Source organism: Mastigoproctus giganteus, chromosome 10 (genome assembly GCF_048544385.1).
Source record: "Mastigoproctus giganteus isolate SK-2022 chromosome 10, ASM4854438v1, whole genome shotgun sequence".
Lineage (NCBI taxonomy): Eukaryota > Metazoa > Arthropoda > Arachnida > Uropygi > Thelyphonidae > Mastigoproctus > Mastigoproctus giganteus.
The window spans coordinates 80,354,697-80,373,177 of NC_143584.1; the positions used below are offsets into that span (position 1 = coordinate 80,354,697).

The 18,481-nt window shown below is 35.7% G+C and overlaps 1 protein-coding gene across 3 annotated transcripts in view; it reads right to left on the reverse strand.

Annotated features, from left to right (window-relative positions):
- The window catches only part of LOC150079113 (cleavage and polyadenylation specificity factor subunit 5), a 238,233-nt gene that overhangs the window by 188,927 nt on the left and 30,825 nt on the right, over nt 1-18,481 (reverse strand). For all 3 annotated transcript variants that reach the window (XM_090383808.1, XM_090383810.1, XM_090383809.1), the window contains one exon: nt 3,094-3,294. In XM_090383808.1, coding sequence (XP_090239934.1) covers nt 3,094-3,294 — 201 coding nt within the window. The remainder of the gene's footprint in view (nt 1-3,093; nt 3,295-18,481) is intronic.

An 18,481-nucleotide genomic window follows, 5' to 3' on the forward strand; every position in this document is an offset into this window, starting at 1 on the left:
AAAGCTCTGTTTAGTTCAATGGTAATCATTATCTAAGCATGCCATGCATCTTTTAACTTCAAGTGTAACTTCAGTGACAAAAGTACTAATCACCTGACCTAATAACCACTGTACTAATCACCTGAAATGTAATGCACTGCATACACTACTTTGTTATTGTTGTTACACATTCCAAGAAAACCAGCCCTTCAATTTCACAAGGAATGTGATCAAGTCAGCATCAGAAGGGAAGTGATATGAGCAATATGAGATGTTTTTATGCATGCAGAAAGGCCCATAACCAACAGAAAAGGGCAGGCATTAGGATCAGTTAGTTGGCTGTTTGATTTTTTTTAGCAGCTAAGAATAATGCACCAAGCAGATGTCAGGGAAAGAAAGATAGGCATATAGACAGAATATAATGACATTCCTTAGCCTCAAATTAATTAAAGAGGAAAAAAATAACGTCAAAGAAATCAAAAGGATGAGAAAAAGAGGATGAAAGTAAAAGATGGAAGCGGTTATATTGCTTCATTTAATAAAATAAAATAAAATTCATAGGCTTCACTGCATTTGATTTTCAATCATGGGGATCATTCTGCTCCAACTGAAGACCAAGTACCTAACACTTAGGTACTTGGTCTTCAGTTGGCTTAGGCTCAACCTTAAAGACATACTGTTATCCACAGTTTGGCCTAAGTTGCTAAAATCCTTTTTACAATGTATATCACCACCTGAACGGGCAAATCTTCTATATGTTTAAAAATCTGGGACACCACAGAAAGCTTTACTGTACACAAATGTAAGCAGCAAAGCACATGACCTTTATTTTATTTCAACTACTGTGTTGAAATATCCACATAATCCTATAGCAGTGTACCGTGAAGACAAATGCAGCCCAGTTTCAGGGGTTTAAGAGCACATATAACAGTTATGTGTTTAAATGGAATTTTACTTCCATACACCACTTGCCTACTAATTTAAACAAAATTTGGGCATTTCTTGTTGAAGGATAATTTGGTGAATTTTTGCATATATAGCAGTCAATCTTTTGCAAATGTTTGTAAATTCATTAAAAAATTAATTATGGTAACAGTGGCTACTCAACTATACTGTACATATTAGAATGGTGAAGGTAGCTATTTGGCTATACATGTTAGAATAATAGTTATTTCTTTTATTTATATATATTTTTATAAGAGGCCTTCAGCTTTAATAATAGTCTATTATTGATTTCAGTAAGCATACTCAAAACTTCCCTGAGAACTTGTATTAACCATAAACTAAGTGAAGACTTATTGTCATAGCAGATCAATTATGAAAATTACTTATTAAATATTATCGTATACAGATCAATGATGGGACAATAATCATCAAAACAACTGTTGAAGTGGTGGCTCTGTTTTAAGATGAACTGCAATACATTTCTCAACAGGAAGCATATTGAACAATGCAATAATGAAGCAAGCTAGAACATTGAGAAATCAGTACTCTGCACAAGAACTTTATTTCACGAAATAAATCTTATCTGCATAGCATCTCATTATATAGTAAATAGGCATTAGCCACGTACAATGATTAATGAGAATTAGCTATATGAGAGAAAGCTTTTTAATTTTAGACAGGAAAAAAATACTTTACAAATCATTGAGCCATAAGAGCTAACAAGGCAGACTTTTAGGTTTCTGTTAAACCCTTAACTTATAAAAACCCTAACACGATGAAGATTGTAATTACCCATTTTCTTCTGCCACCTCTTGATTATTGTATCCAGGTATCCTAGGAGTGTCAAACTCAGATCAGTTGGTGGATTGCATTTCTTGTTTTCAAAAGCTGGTGGGCTGCACCCATAATTTTTCATCAAAAATTTGTTATTCATTGGATTTTTAGCGACTCTGTAAAATAAACAGATTCGTATAATTTATGAATTTTTATTGAAATTTAAAAAATTCCCCTTAAGTTCCACCAAATATCATATACAGGCATATCAGTAAGAAATATTAACACCTCACAACTCCCGAACTGTATAATAGATATTAAAGGACCACCATATGTGGACCACTTGACATGTGCTTTGCAGGAATAAGGTAGTCAAAGTCTATTTGCAAAAGATATACCAATGAGTTATACCAATGGTTAAGCACTAAAACTACCAATTCAGCACAAAAACTATCAAAGAAATTAAAATGACACTTAGCACACTGTGGAAAAAAATTTTCCAAAAAAATAAAAATTAAAATTATTTATTAGAATGAGGTCTAATGTGACTTTTACTTCGGGGAGAATCATTGCTCAACCTTCATTGCTGATCATGTTACATATAACTGAATTAGTATGGCCACAGAAAAATTAGATGAAAGTATGCTCTCACTATGGGTATATTCTTCACCTAACATGCCTGATCGCGTGAGTGCAATTTACTGATGAAAAAAAAAAGCTTCTTTATTTACTGTTTCTACTTAAATGGCCTATCTTGAGTGAAGGTGCAACATAAAAACTAAACTAGCATGCACTTCTATTTTAAAATTTAGAGCTGCAATTTAATATATATATTTATTTCTACTGTAATGTTAAAATAAAGAATGGCATTACATGTGCAATTTTCTACTGCATGTTTATTTTAAAAATACTGAATGATGTACAAAATGTACATGGTACATTTCATACATTAGCATTACAATTAAAATTTTTCACTGTACCCACTGGCAGATTAAAACAAGGAATTAGGCAAATTATATCTGACTGATATAGGAGTTGGTTATGAACTTTGTTGAATAAACAATGGTTTATTGTGATTCTAATTATAATCAGAATTTATTATTTCTAAATTCTTCTTCTTGGTAAATGACCCTTTCACCTTTTCTAACTTCAGAATAAACTAATTTATTCTTTCAGTGTTTAAACAAGGGTTTCTTCCAACAAATTGTCTTTTACTATTCTCCAATTCACTATGTGGTGTAATACTTCCCTGAATTGCTTTTAAAGTGATATTTATCGTTTGAACTTTTACACAGTTTGCATATAGTTTACTGTACTATATATCTATCATGCTGAACAGCTGTTTCACAAATTTTTGCAAACACTACACTAAACTAAACTAAACATAATACTTACAGCTTAAAAAATGTTGTTCCGAGCTGCAGAAGTAATACATGTGGTAACCCATGTTCGTGTACTAGTAACACACCTTCAGCAGACCGCCTCATACCCACTTTGTCAAATTCTTCTCTCATGCGACGAAATCGTGCAGGAACTGAACTGTCTTTCTCATACAGAGCTTCTTTAGTACCAAATGTATAGTTAGTTAATGGATACCTAAATAATGAATGAAGTGACATAAATTACTGGAATCAATTGAATTAAAATTAATTCAGAATATAAAACTTTATTAATGCAATGTTTGAAAAAACTATTTCTAAAAATAATTCTCAATTAATTAATTCATCAATACAGTATTAATATTCAATCATATTTTATAAATAGCTTTATAGTCCTAGTTTGTTATCTTATTTTTAGCTAGAGATTTTGTAAGTTACTACTTAACGTATATAGAACCTTTGTATAAGTGATATGGATGAATATTATATCTCATAACATTATAATATAATGCATGGTAGGGGAATTCTAGTGTGTTATTTGTGGTAAATAGATATCTTGAAAAGTGGACCTCGGCTTTATGAAGGATTCACTGTACGATCAAATCACTTTACAATGAACTCTCCGTAATAAAATACCTTTCACTATATGACAAGTAATAAGAGCGAGACACATTGTGATCACTTTTGCAAATTGGATTTTAATTCTATTTTAATTTTAATTCTATTAAACAAAGCTTAAAAAATAGGAATGAAGAGAAGATTCTGAAAATTTATTTGTTTTTTATATGATTTCAGTGAAGGGGAAGCACATTTCACCATAATAACGCAAAAACCCACAGAATTCCAGTTAATGGTATTATCACAAATGCAATAAGATCGAGTTTACTACCCGTTTATAATAGATTGCACTAACAGAAAAGCCCAATAAACCGGAAACTGCAAATTGTTTTTATTGTTTTATGGTAGTGACCTCCGGAAATGTGCTTTAGAAAAATATCACAAATGCATTCAAAATTGATTCTTATAACAAAACATAGCAATAAAAAGTGAAAGTGTGGTGCATTTTAATGATCTGAATTGGTTTTTTGAAATTTGACTCTATAAAGCAGCTGATTCTACTAAACAGTGATCACTGGCTTCTACTTATTTCACTTTACGATGGCTTACAATTGTCTCCGATCGGACCACGTGGTCTGATCGGAGACAATTGTAAGCCATCTTAAAGTCTTGTGCTTACTTTCCATAATTTACTGTATTGAATTCTTGAACGCACAACATTGTGTAAACTGATAATATGGCCTCTAAAGGGCACAGTAAGAAGAAAATTTCAATCAAAATTAAACAATAAATAGTGAAAAAACATGTGTTAAAATTAGTTCATTTGTGTGCGAATATGGTTTTTCACAGTCAACCATTTCTACCACAGAGAAACAAAAAGAAATCCTTTAAAAAGTTAAAGTGATGAATCTAACACAGTCCAAAAAGGCAGAGAACTGATTGTAGAAATGGAAAGGCTTTTGTTGCTGTGGATAAAAGGAAAACAAATGAAGGGTGATACAGTTCCTGGACAATACATTTGCGAACGTTTAAAGCCAGCAAAGGTTGGTTCAACTGTTTTAGAAAAAGGTCCGATATTAAAAGTGTCATAAGGCATGGAGAGGCTAGGCTCGCAGTGCTGATCAGGAAACAGCTGAAAGCTTTATGGTGGAGTTTCAAGAGCTTGTTGAGAAGAAAAACTTGCCCGATCTCTGGAGGAGCAATTTAACTTTGTTACTGTCAAATTTTTCCCATCCAATACCACCCTTCTGCTTCAGCCGATGGATCAGCAAGCGATTGCCAACTTTAACAAAATTTACACAAAGAAGATGCTTCCAAGTGCTTTGAAGAGACTTCAGGAGACAGAGCCATCACCTTAAAGGGATTCTGGATGACCAGGTTTAACATCTTAGACTGTAAAATTGACTGTCAGTTCTTGGAATGAAGTTTCAGCCTGGTGCCTCAATGCAGCCTGAAAGAACTTGTGGCCTTTTGTCATCCGTGATTTTGAAAGATTTGAAGCTGAAGGTGTTCTAGAGCAGAAAATTATCACTCTTGGTGAGTCCTTGGCTCATGAGATTGATGCAGAGGATGTGGAGGAGTTAACTGAGGATCATGGAAGGAGTTGACAAAAGGAATCTGCTCAAGGAATTAGAGCAGATGGGTGAACATGACAGTGGAAATGAAAAACACGAGGAGAATGACCATGTAGCAAAAACTCAAGAAATTAAGGACACGTTTGCTGCGTGGGACACTGTGTACAAAAAACTCAGATATTGAAATCACTGAATCGATGACCTGCAAATTTGAAGATCAAGTGTTAAGTTAATTCAAGAACATGAGAGAAAACACCAAAAGCAAACCACTTTGGACAGTTTTTATACGATAAGAAGCAGTGATAGGAAAGAACACCAGATCCTGAAAGTTGTCCTGATAACTTGATGGTAAAAGATTCTCTTCCAACTCCATCACATCACCATTGAAACAGCTTTTCCAGTGTAAGTTAAATGAAAATTACCATTCATGTTTTTTTAATGTTTACAATTATCGATTATCATTTTAAACAACATTTTGAGAGGAAGGGGAATAAGAAAAAATGTGGCACCATCAGCATTTTTTTATCTTTTTTCTTTTTTTAAATTTGTATCATGTTAAAATGTTTAGGGGCTCACATCTGGTGAGTAGGGGCTTCGCACACCCTTGGCACATCTCTTTCTTGGTGATTACCTTCTACTTCTGACAATTGCTCTCTCTCTTTCTCAGGGTAACTCGGAAATTTTTTTTTGGCTGGTGCAGCATAAGCCTCAGGCTTCCTTGCACCATATGGCTAATAATAATAATAAGACAAATGCAAGACCCACGGATTGCACCAGGGAAAATTAGTCACCCGACACTAATAGCTGCAGACTGGTAAAGAGATCGAAGCTGTGGCAGAGGGAGAGGCCTACAAATACTTGGGGATGATGCAGGCTCAGCAGTTATAGCACAAGGAAATTAAGGCCTGCCTGACCGAAAAATACCATCAGAGACTCAGAAACCTGCTGAAAGTAAAGCTGAACGGAGGGAACACAGTTAAAGCCATAAATACCTATGCAGTCCCAGTGCTAACATACTCCTTTGGGATCATAGATTGGACTAACACCGAGTGAAGGATATCATGAACCACTGAGACACATGGCAGATAAGAAAAATGCATGAGATGCATATAAATTATCAGGTGATAACAGAAGCTTATGGTAGATATAAAATAATCTGCAATCAAGTCACAAAAGGAGGCTAGGCAAGCCAAGGCAGATTACAAGAAGTCTTTGGCAAAGAATGCCAAGAAAAACAGCAGACTTCTTTACTTTTATTAACAGTAGAAGAAAGGGGTTGAATCAAGTCGGTACACCTGATATTGGTGGTTTAACTGTTGATGATCCTGCTCAAGTTCTGGACAGACTGAATAGGTATTCTGCATCTACGTATTCCGCATATACACAGGAGGAATTCTTTAGGAACGAGGGATGACAGAAGTTTATTAAACTCTAATAGGGAGCTAATTGATTTTGTGATAACTGAGAGAAAAGTGGAAGAGAAATTGTTGAAGACACCTGGGGGTGGATGAGATCTATCTAATTTTATTAATGGAGGCAGTAAAGGATATAAGCAAACCCATAACCATAATTATGAGAGCATCCATGAATTCGGGGGAGGTCCCTGTGGACTGGAGATGTGCAAATATATCCCCAATTCACAAAGGGGAGAAATCAAAGGATAACATGGATAATATATTCTCATATACAGAGAAGCATATACAGAGAAGTATATCTCAGATACAGAGAAGTGCAACAAGAATGGTGAGGGGGAACAAAGGGGTGCTCTTATCAGCTAAGTGGCCTCTCAAAACACATATCCTTTTTAATGATCGCTAGATAGCTAGCCACTTAACACCCAAGCACGGTACTAAGTACTATAGGTTTTAACACCTCTCGTGTTTGGGGTTTACATAAAAAAAAAAAAAGAAAGAAAAAAAGAAAGGCTTCAGTTCTTCAAATGTAGCATCTGGAAACTAGGCACCTACAAGGTCGTTGTTGTTGTTAGGTTTTTAGGAGCATTAGCAACTAAGGCCATATTGCTCTGGAAATATGCGGTGGTCATTCCCTGACCTTTCCGCATCCTCCATATTTGGTGGTCACAGGCTCGAACCCCGGTCTAATCAAGAAGCGTGTGCTATGCACTGCTGCTGCTCCTTCCCACCTGGCTACGGAGGTGCCTAGCCTACAAGGTGATCTGATCAAGGTGTTTAAGGCTTTGAATGGCTTGAGCAAACTCAATACTGATGAATTCTTCCTCTCGCTCAGACTATGCACATGAGAGGGACATAAATTCAAACTGAGGAAGGATAGTTGCAAAATAGATATGCAGAGGTTTGCCTTCGGCCAATAGGTGGTTGATTGCTGGAACAAGCTTCCATCTGCTGTTGAGAAGTGGATAGTTTGAATAAATTCAAGGAAGAACTAGACAAACTATTGGAGAGGAAGGATAAGTGAAATGGGAATTTTTTTTTTTTTTTTTTGGCTGATGATATAAGCTTGCTTTGTTGCATCATTTGCCACTATTAAAACTAATACTAATATACAGTAGACTTTCAGAATAATGGCACCTTCGGGGATTCACGATGCCGTTATTTCGCTTTTTCAGTTATCTAAGAATAAGAATGCAATTGCTAAATAAGATTAAGAATGCAATTTTATTAAATTGCACATAAAAAACATGTTGACGATCCAACGTTATATTCTGCATTAATACACTCCTACTTACACCCGTTCTATTTTCTATTATTATATCAAGTTTGTCACTAAGCTCTAATGTTCTTAATTATTCTTCTTTTCTTCTCTATGAGGTTTATTAATTTTAGGAGCCATAGTGAGTAGTTTTTAATTTAAAATAAATGTAAAACAGCAGTATAATATGTGATATTACTCCCAGGGGCTCACATCTGGTGAGTATGAGCTTGGCACACCCAGAGTCCTGAGCTGGATATCATTATTCTTCTCTTTCTTGGTGATTCCCTTCCAATTCTGACACACACACACACACACTCTCTCTCTCTCTCTCTCTCTCTCTCTCTCAGGGTAACTAAAATTTTTTTTGGCTAGTGCAGCATAAGCCTCACGGCTTCCTTGCACTATGTGGCTAGTAATAATAATATCAGTACATAATTCACTTTCAAAATGGCATATTTAACAAATAAAGCAATCATGTGACTTGCTGTTTTCTTTTTTTTTTTTAGGCACTGCAAGAGAGCTGCGCTATATGTAAACATCCGATCTCAATGTGTTATTATCTCAAATGTGGGGTGCCGTTATTTCAACAGTCTACTGTAGCAAAGCTTTCTTACCATTCAACTAGCCTGCACTGATGCATGGAGTAACTGCTAACCCCCCTACACTTTTTGTTTTAGATCATCTGTTTTCTAAAACTACTATTAATCTAACTAACTCATACTGCCATTCAAGTTTTCTTCCTTGGTCTCCATTGAAAATTCAAGAAAGACCCATTGAATAGGGATCTAAATGACCACTCGCTTTCACATAATACAAGCCAATTACAAAACAACTTCATTCTAATACATGAAATTCAACATTTACTTGAATATCCTCACACGCACGCACACTAAATTTTCCTATCTGTTTTTAAGGGGAAAAAAAATTTATCCGTAATTTTCCAATTTAATACAGAAATTCTTTAACTTTATTATTATTACTTATCAGAGGAAACTTACTCATCATCCTCTCTAAGAAAATGAATGAAATCACAACAGTCTAAAGCAAGCTTAAACTTATTTTACATTTCCAGGATTATGATTCTTTTCCAACTGTATACAATACTTTTACATATTTTTAAGGGTCTTGTAATTTGTTCCCTTATTTTATTATTCAATGTTATAACTATCATATCTGAAATAGCTGATGCTACCACTGGCATCTGAAAACACAATCCAAATATATGAACACATAACTTGTGTGTTTGTGCACACACACACACACACACACACATGAAAAAATTGCTACAGATCTATTCAGTCTATTCTTTCACACCAACAAATGACAAATTACCTGCGCTTTTCCAACTGGCCGATGCTGCATAAGCTTACTTTCTTGCATCAAATGCCTCTACTAATGGTAACACCACTTTCTATGGCAGTGTTTTTCAAAAACATCTTTATCACATTCTTTAATGAGTAATCTCCTATTAAAAATGAATATAAACCCTCTATATTTTGTATAAGATTTGAATGACCTCAGATATGCTGATGATGGAATGATGTTCTAGTATATCTTCTCCACAGCCTCCATTTATATATATATATATATAACACACACATATACACTCCAGGATTCCAGGATCCTCTCAAGGAAACCCAAGCTCTGACTTTATATTCTTCATTCATATACTTTTCACTTTCCTCCATCTAATTTTTTACACATTCTGGGCTATGAGTTTATTCAAGAGCAGGAGCTAATTTCTTACTTAATTTCATCTCCTGTTAGCTAACTGCTATACCACTACCTGTAACCACAACACACAAAATGTACCTAAAATGGGTATATCTACGAAGCTCTGTCTTTGCAGCACATCATAAGATAGGCCTGTAGATCTACCCAATAACAAACACCACATATACAAAAAAATTTTATAAATAATATATATATAAGTAAACTGAACAAAGAGTGAAAATAATATATGGGAGAACCTGTATAGAAAAAAAAATATGAAAACATGAATAGTGTACTATATAAAGATGCAAAAAAAGTATTAGAGATAGAGCAATAGAGCACAAATATTATGCACAAATATACTCAATCCATTCAAAGCATTTAAACACCTGAATCAGATATCCTCACAGATGCCTAGCCTCCAGACTGCAATTTGCAGAAATGAAGTTTTTCCTGGTAAGAGCATGTTTTTGTTTTGTTCCACTCACTTATCTTATTGCTCTTCTATGCAACTAATCCAACAGCTCCACATCCTTCCTAAAAGGTGACCTCTAGACCTCATTACTCAAGATGTGGCCTAATATTGCCTCATACCAGGGCTGCACGACCCGGGGGTCCCGATCCCCCTGGAATTCGTAAAAGAAGTTAACGAGGTCGATCCTTAATTAGCAATGAAGGAACATTGAAAAAGAAATCGCACCCAAACAATACTTTTATTTTATTGAATGACACTGCAGGAACTACTGTGTCACACCACATGATAAAAGTATTGTGTATCGTAAGAACTACAATACCATGTTAAATGATAAAACTTATGTTTGGGTCTTATTTTAGTTGAACAATCGGGATAATGCTCTGATCTTATCCTTTGCCTACCATGGCTGTCATTGTACTTGTTACTTAAACATCTTAGTCTGTTTCATGCACATGACATTCTTGGTTAAATGTGCAGATAGCAAAGTGTGAGGGATAGAGTATTTTTCTATTCTTTATACTATACCATCTTCATTGTATAAATATAATAAATACTATTCCAAACCTATAAATTACATATTTTTCATATTGTTCCCTCAACAAATAGATGGGGGTCACATGTCACTCTCATCTAAATTCAGGGGTTGTGAGTAAGAAAATGCTTTGCACTCCTGTGTACATAAACAAACCTCAATGCCAGCAAAGAACAAATAAAACTTTGTATAAAGTCTCTACAGCAGATGGCTGATAATAAAGAGAAACCAACATCAACACTGTTGCGAATAGCATAAACTTTAATAAATTTCAATCAGTGAGCCAAAATCGAGCAGTTATTAATTTCGTGTATCTTTACTTTTTACAGCACTCATTTATTGAGCTTAAGAAGGATGCTGATATTCAGGACTTTTTTGCCAGAACAGCATTCTGGAAGTTAAAAAGAAATAAAAATAAAAATAATTTATTATTACTAATGTCTATGGCATGTTATTAATAATGCTGTTGGCACCATACTTTTATAAAAATTTTCCCAGGGGAGGACCATCAGACCTCCCCCTTTCCTAGGGAGACTTCCTCAGTGTTTCAGAAGTTTATATTTTACAAAAAAAAAAGTCCTGCTTATAGGGATCACAACGCATCACATGTGTGTTAATGTGTATGAATCAACAGCAGCGAATGTGTTAAACAAAGGTGATTTAATTTTATTAAATTATATATCATATTTCCTAGACTATAAGACATGCTTTTTTCCTTGGAAAAGTGTTGCACAAAAGTCCTCTCCACCTTATGGTCCAAAGGTTACCTGGTGTATGCAATGATAGTTTTATCTCTAGTCTTAGCCAGAAAAGGTACAGTAGAACTTCAATTATCTGTCAAGGTATGGGGGACCGAGAACATGACAGATAATAGAATATGTACATTATACATACAACAGACCGGGTCATCTAACTTGTTTAGGCGAAGGTAAAGAAAGCCTGCACGAGAAGCACACAAAAGTTCGATGAAATTTACTGGTAAAAGTACTTTGTCGTAACAGCATTTGTATTGTTGCTCACTCTGTAAACAGATAGTGAGTGTTATCGGTCAGGAGTAGAAATTGAATCCCATGGGAGATTGAAACCCTCCCGAAGTGGAAGGGGTAACTTGACCTTTTTTCTTTAGAATCACTGGTGGACTAGCGGATAAATTGTTTATTATGAAAAAAAAAGGCAAAGGAAGCCCATACGAGAAGCACGGCAAACGTCGAAAATGTTTACCAGTGAAACTATGTTATGAACATTTTTTACAATGCCAGAACTTCCAATATGACTCTGTTCGTGATTCAATTAGCGATTCTAAAGAAAAAAGGTCAGGTTACCCCCCCCTACACACACACACACTTCGGGAGGGTTTCAAGCTCCCGTGGGATTCAACTTCTACTCCAGAACGATAACACCCACCGTCTGTTTACCGAGCGAGCAACAATACAAATGCTGTTACGGCAAAGTACTTTTACCAGTAAATTTCATCGAACTTTTGCGTGCTTCTCGTGCAGGCTTTCTTTACCTTAGCTCTTGTTTATTTTATTACATAACACATAACCTAATGAAATTTAATTAAACTTTAATTACTAAATTTTTTACCGGGTCATCAAAAAATCATAGTACAGGTATCCACATACATACCTATTTTTAATATTTTGACTTACATTGGTCTACAGTGTTCTCCCCAAGACCTGTCGAATGGGCGCACTGCCCAGTGAATTTAACTGACCTCCCGGCTAAAATTTAAGCGATTATCGTGGTCCCGTATGGTACTGATTTCGATCAATATTAATTTGAACATACTATGCAATCGAGATCAATGTGACAGGAGCATAATAATAATGTTAAATTATGCAATTAATTTTTCCTCTGGATCGCTTAAGTCACATTTATAAATAACAGAAAATTTTATAATATTGCGAAGTATTACACCGCCCGGCTGGCAAAATTTTCTGGGGAGAACTCTGGTCTAGTAATGTCATAAAAAATTTTAAAAGAAAACAATACAGTAAACCCCCGCTATTCGCGGTATCTGTATTCGCGGTTTCACGTATTCGCGGTCGCTGATTTAATATAAAATGAAACCTAAAAAAATTTGAATTTTAAAGCACTGTGAGCATTTTCCGCCATAAAAAAACATGGGCGTGGCTAAAATTATCTTTCCCGGTCAAAACAGCGCTCAGTTGGGTGGGGGAGAGAGAGGGGTGACAAAATCGCGAGCGTGGATGTTTCTCGCTAATCCTTGTTCAGTATGTGTTATGCGCTTGTCATGGAAGGTTTCGTCGTTTGCTTTTAATTTATATGCTTATAAATTGAATAAATTTATCAATTTATAAATTGATAAATTTATAAATTGATGCAAAACGGTAGATTTATCAATTTATAAATTGATAAATCTACCGTTTTGCAGTGTAAAACAGACTTTTTCGAGTGTTAACGGAAGAAAGCGACTTTATTTGGACAAGTTCTTTCTAACCCGTACAAAAATATGGCTACGAATAACAAGGGAAATGTGAAAAGATCAAAGGTGATAACATTAGCGAATAAAATTGAGTTATTAGACAAAATTTGTAATGGCGAAAGTGTCTCTCCTCAGTGGCAAAACATTATAAAATCAATGAGTCAACGGTACGATCAATCAAAAAATCGGAAGAAAAAAATCCACCGTAGTGTCCGTGAAAACACGCTAATTGCTTCAAAAATTTGCTCTGTAACTCGTGATGCTAAATTAGAAAAAATGTAAAAAGCTTTAAATTTGTGGATAGAAGACCGAACTCAAAATAAAATTCCATTAAGTTCACTCATCATTCATGAAAATGCAAAACTCCTTTATCAAATGTAAAGTACTACATATGGGAAACAGCAACCCCAGAGCAACGTATCAACTCTGTGGTACTACACTGACAGTGGTAGAGAATGAAAAGGACCTGGGGGTGGTTGTGCAGGCAGATATAAGTTCTCTGAGCATTGCAGACGGGCTGCAAGAGTAGCTCATGGTGTATTGTCAATGATATATAGAAATATTTCTAGCAGGGATAAGGAGGTGATTATTCCCTTGTATAAGGCAATGGTCAGACCACACCTAGAGTACTGTATACAGGCCTGGAGGCCTCATTTCAAGAAGGATGTAGAGCTGCTGGAACGAGTACAGAGAAGGGCAACAAGAGTAGTGAATGGAACAAAGGGGAGCTCTTACGAAGAAAGGCTTAAGCTTTGCAAATTACAGTGTCTGGAGACTAGGCACCAGCGAGGTGATCTGATAGAGGTGTATAAAGCCTTGAATGGTTTGAGCATGCTCAATGCTGATGGGATTGTCCCTCTTGCTCAGAATAATCATCTGAGAGGGCATAAATTCAAATTGAGGAAAGACAGATGTAGGATAGACGTGCGGAAATTTGCCTTTAGCCAGCGGGTGGTTGGTTGGTGGAACAGACTTCCATCCCTTGTCGTGGAAGTTGATAGCCTAAATAAGTTTAAGGCTCAGCTGGACAGGCATTTTGAACGAACAGAGGGGTGAAGTGGAAGTGGTTATTTTTATTTTTTTATTTTTTTATTTATTTATTTATTTTATTTTATTTTATTATTATTTTTTTTGGCTGATGCTGCATAAGCTTGCTTTCTTGCATCAAATGCCTCTACTAATGCTAATGCTAATCAACACTTTAGCGAAACTGGTGATAGCACTGGCGGGATACGTTTTTTAGCTAGCAAAGGCGCAGTTGGAAATTTCTAATAAATATTACATTTAATATTAAATTGTTTCTTATTTTCATTTCGATGCCATATGCTTGCATTTCACTATGTTCTGTCTATATTATGAAGGTACGTATAATACATACATAGACAAAATTTTAGACAAGTTTTTCTTATATATTTCATACTTTGGAACGGAACCCCTTTATTACTATGGGAGCCATAACTCAGTATTCGCGTTTTCGGTATTCGCTGCATTTCTCAGGAACGTAACCCCCGCTAATAGCGGGGGTTTACTGTATTACATACAGTACATACAACAGTTCTGTCATTAAAGAAATTTAAAAGAAAACAATATTACATACAGTACATACAACAGTTCTGTCATTAAAGAAATTTAAAAGAAAACAATATTATATAATTAAATTTCTTTTCTAAAAAAGTCAGTTAATTTCTTTTGTTTCTTTACCCCTCGAGCCTTTTGGGAGGCAATGTTATGAAATTCACGCAAAAGTAACACTTGCGTAGCATCTGCTTCTTCTTGTACCTCGAACCACTCAATGCACTTTGACAACATAGTTTCAGCTTCACAGTGGCTAATTATGTTTGTTGTTTCATCAGCAACAGCTTTTTCTTCTTCTTCATTCAGAATCATCCGAAATTGTCATCACTCTTTGCACAATTTCATCGTCTAAAATTTCACATCTGACAGCCATTTTGTCCATATTCCAACCAATCATTTACTTCCTACATCGAAATATTTTTAAAACTAGGAACATTCGAACATTGTTCTGCAAAATTTCAGTTTATTTTGGAATGGTTTCTGTATCAGTTGAATATATTTCTGGCCACAACTTATTCCAGCTTCTTTGTATAGTTTGAACATCATTTCAGGCATCAGCAATATTGAAAATTGCATCTTTTATAGTGTAGCTTTTCCAAAACTCTATCACATCTAATTTATTTTCTGCCGAAACAAGTTTTTGAATGAACATTTTGCAATAACGACATTTCATACTCTCAGTCACGCCCTGGTACATCAGTCGAATGAGAGATGTTGTGTTTGCAGGCAGAAAGTGGCATGATATTTTGCCATCATAGCTTTTTAAATCACATATGTGTATGCGATGGGTAGGCGCATTGTCCATCAGTAGTATTGTATATTGTGGTAAACCTTTTGAGGTCAAATGTGATCTTACACAGGGTACAAATATTTTATGAAACCAATCATGAAATATATCTTGGCTCACCCACGTGTTGTTTCGTGAGAAATATTTAACTGGCAAAGCATTTAAATTAATATTTTTAAATGATCTAGGCTTTTTTGGTTTTCCTATAACAACCAAAGGCAATTTATGACTACTGCTGGCATTAGCACATACCATTAAAGCGATGTGATCTTTTTGCATCTTATATACCGGTGCCATATGTTCAGTGATTGAGGCCAGTGTCTTTTGAGGTAGTGCCTTCCAATTAAGGCCAGTCTCATCGCAGTTGTATATTTGGTCTTTAACCAAACTTCAGCTATCTCCTTCTGTAGTTTTTCACGATAAACAGAAATTGATGTGCTATCTGCACTTAGCTTATTTTATTATTGTTATTTGGTTTTTTTTTTAGGAGCATTAGCAACTAAGGCCATATTGCTCCGGGGATATGCGGTGGTCATTCCCTGACCTTTCCGCATTCTCCATATTTGGTGGTCACGGGCTCGAACCCTGGTCTAATCAAGAAGCGTGTGCTACGCACTGCCGCTCCTGTCCACCTGGCTAGGGAGGCCCCTGCACTGCACTTAGCTTCTCACGCTGGATCGACAACTGCCAAATACCATGGGGAAACAAATTTATCTAACCATCCGAAGCTAGCCTTGAATGAAGGATTTCTGCCTAGTTTTTTTTTTTTTTTTTTTTTAATCGAGCATGGTTCAAAGACTGCTGACCATAGTTCCACTTCAAAGAAACCAAAATTAAAGACTGTAGGTGATGCACTGCTGTGGTTTATGTAAGAAAGAGATGCAAAACTCCAATCAGCATGATCATACTCAAAGAAAAAGCCTTGGCCCTATTTCAAAAGATTGATGGTGCAGAAAGTTTTACAGCAATTGAGGGCTGGCTTGAACATTGGAAAAAAACATTGTGATATCCATGTATTGAGTATTAGGCAGGATAAATCTGCCAATCAGCCTGCTGCTCAAAAATTAATAGATTTAAAGCCATTTATCAACACCAAGATACAAAAAAAAAAAAAAAAAAAATCCAGACAGCATGGTGGTAGCTCCCTGCAGCAATGCAAATGAACTTTAAAAATTGCTGCTTTTTGCTGTTGGTAGAGAGGTTAATGACAGTAATCAGGGTGAGTTACTGCAACAAGGTCTAGGAAAATTGGGTTTATGGGCTGAGAAATGACAGTTGAAGTTTAACATTTACAAATGCAAAATACTGCATATGGATAGCAGTAACCCCAGAGTAACTTATCGCCTGTGTAGTATTACACTCAGGATAATGAAAAATGAAAGACCCGGGGTAACTGTGCAGTCAGATATGAAATTCTCTGAGCAGTGCAGACATGCTGTCAGGGCAGCTCATGGGATTTGTCAATGATATACAGAAACTTTGCTAGTAGGGATAAGGAGGTGATTATCCCTTTGTACAAGGCTATGGTTAGGCCACATCTTGAGTATTGTATATAGGGCTGGATGCCTCACTTTAAGAAGGATGTAGATCTGCTGGAATAGGTGAAAAGAAGGGCAACTGAATTAGCAAAGGGAACAAAAGGGTGCTCTTACCTAGAAAGGCTTCATTTCTGCAAATTGCAGCAACTGGAGACTAGGCACCTGTAAGGTGACCTGATTAAGGTGTTTAAGGCCTTGAATGGATTGAATAAACTGAATGTTAATGGCATTCCTCTCACTGAGACTACACATGGGGAGGCATAAATTCAAGTTTAGGGAGGATATTACAGGATAGATGTGCAGAAGTTTTCCTTCAGACAGGTTGGTTGATTGTTGGAACAGGCTTCAATCTGTTGTTGTGGAAGTGGATGGTCTGAATAGATTCAAGGAAGAACTAGAATAATCCTTGGACAGTATGGATGGGTGAAGTGTGTAGTTTTTTTTTTTTTTTTGGCTGATGATATATAAGCGTTCTTTCTTGCATTATTTGCCACTAATACTACCTCAGGGTGCCCTTTTTATGTTAAGCTTCAACAATTTCTCCTCTACTTTCCTCTGAATTATCAAAAATCATCCAGCTTCTTGCCAGAATTTGACTCACTTCTGGAATTCCCATCCCTAAATTTTTCCTTGTGTGAATGTAGATGCAAAATACCATTCAGCTTGTCAGCAACCTGGGCAGGTTTAACAATAGTTACTCCATTTATATCCGGTGGATCAATGTGATTCAACCACTTCCATGCACTGTTCACATCAGTATAGAAGTCTTTGCCAGGGGCTTCTCATAAGAAAACCCCTCCTCTCTCTCTCTCTCTCTCTCTCTCTCTCTCTCTCTCTCTCTCTCTCTCTCTCTCTCTCTCTCTCTCTCTCTCTCTCTCTCTCTCTCTCTCTCTCTCTCTCTCTCAGCATAAGAAAGCCTAACAGATTCTACTCTGCCATGTTTGTTCTACTTTTATGTATTATACAACTAGCATGAGAACATTATAGGTTCCCACTGACACTACAAAGTGTGGAATTGTGTTCATTTCTACTTCAAATTATTTATAGAACTTTCCCATGTGATCCAGCAATGTAACCTACCCACCTTTGATATCAATGGTTCTAACTTTTGAATAATAACAAACGCATTATCATTCAAGCATGATAAGTGATATTCACTAACCACAGAGAGTTAGTGACATGCAGAATATTCAAAATTTGAAAAAAATTTAAAATTGAAGTGAATAATAGTATCTAATATATATATATTTTTAATTTTAAAACTATTTATAAACATAATCAGTAAAATACATGCACATGTGCATGTATTTATGCTAATTAGTACCTTACTATCAGGCCTATTCACTTTCTGTGTCAAACACAAACATAAATCTTAACCCTCTGCTGCTAATGTGACATATGACAGGCATCACATGTTTAAATTTTTCTGTTATTTTTTATATTTAGAAGCTAATTCAAATCCTCCTGTAAAGCTATCCTCACCAGTATTCTCGAAATGATTATACAGTATTTACTTGTTTTCATTTTGAT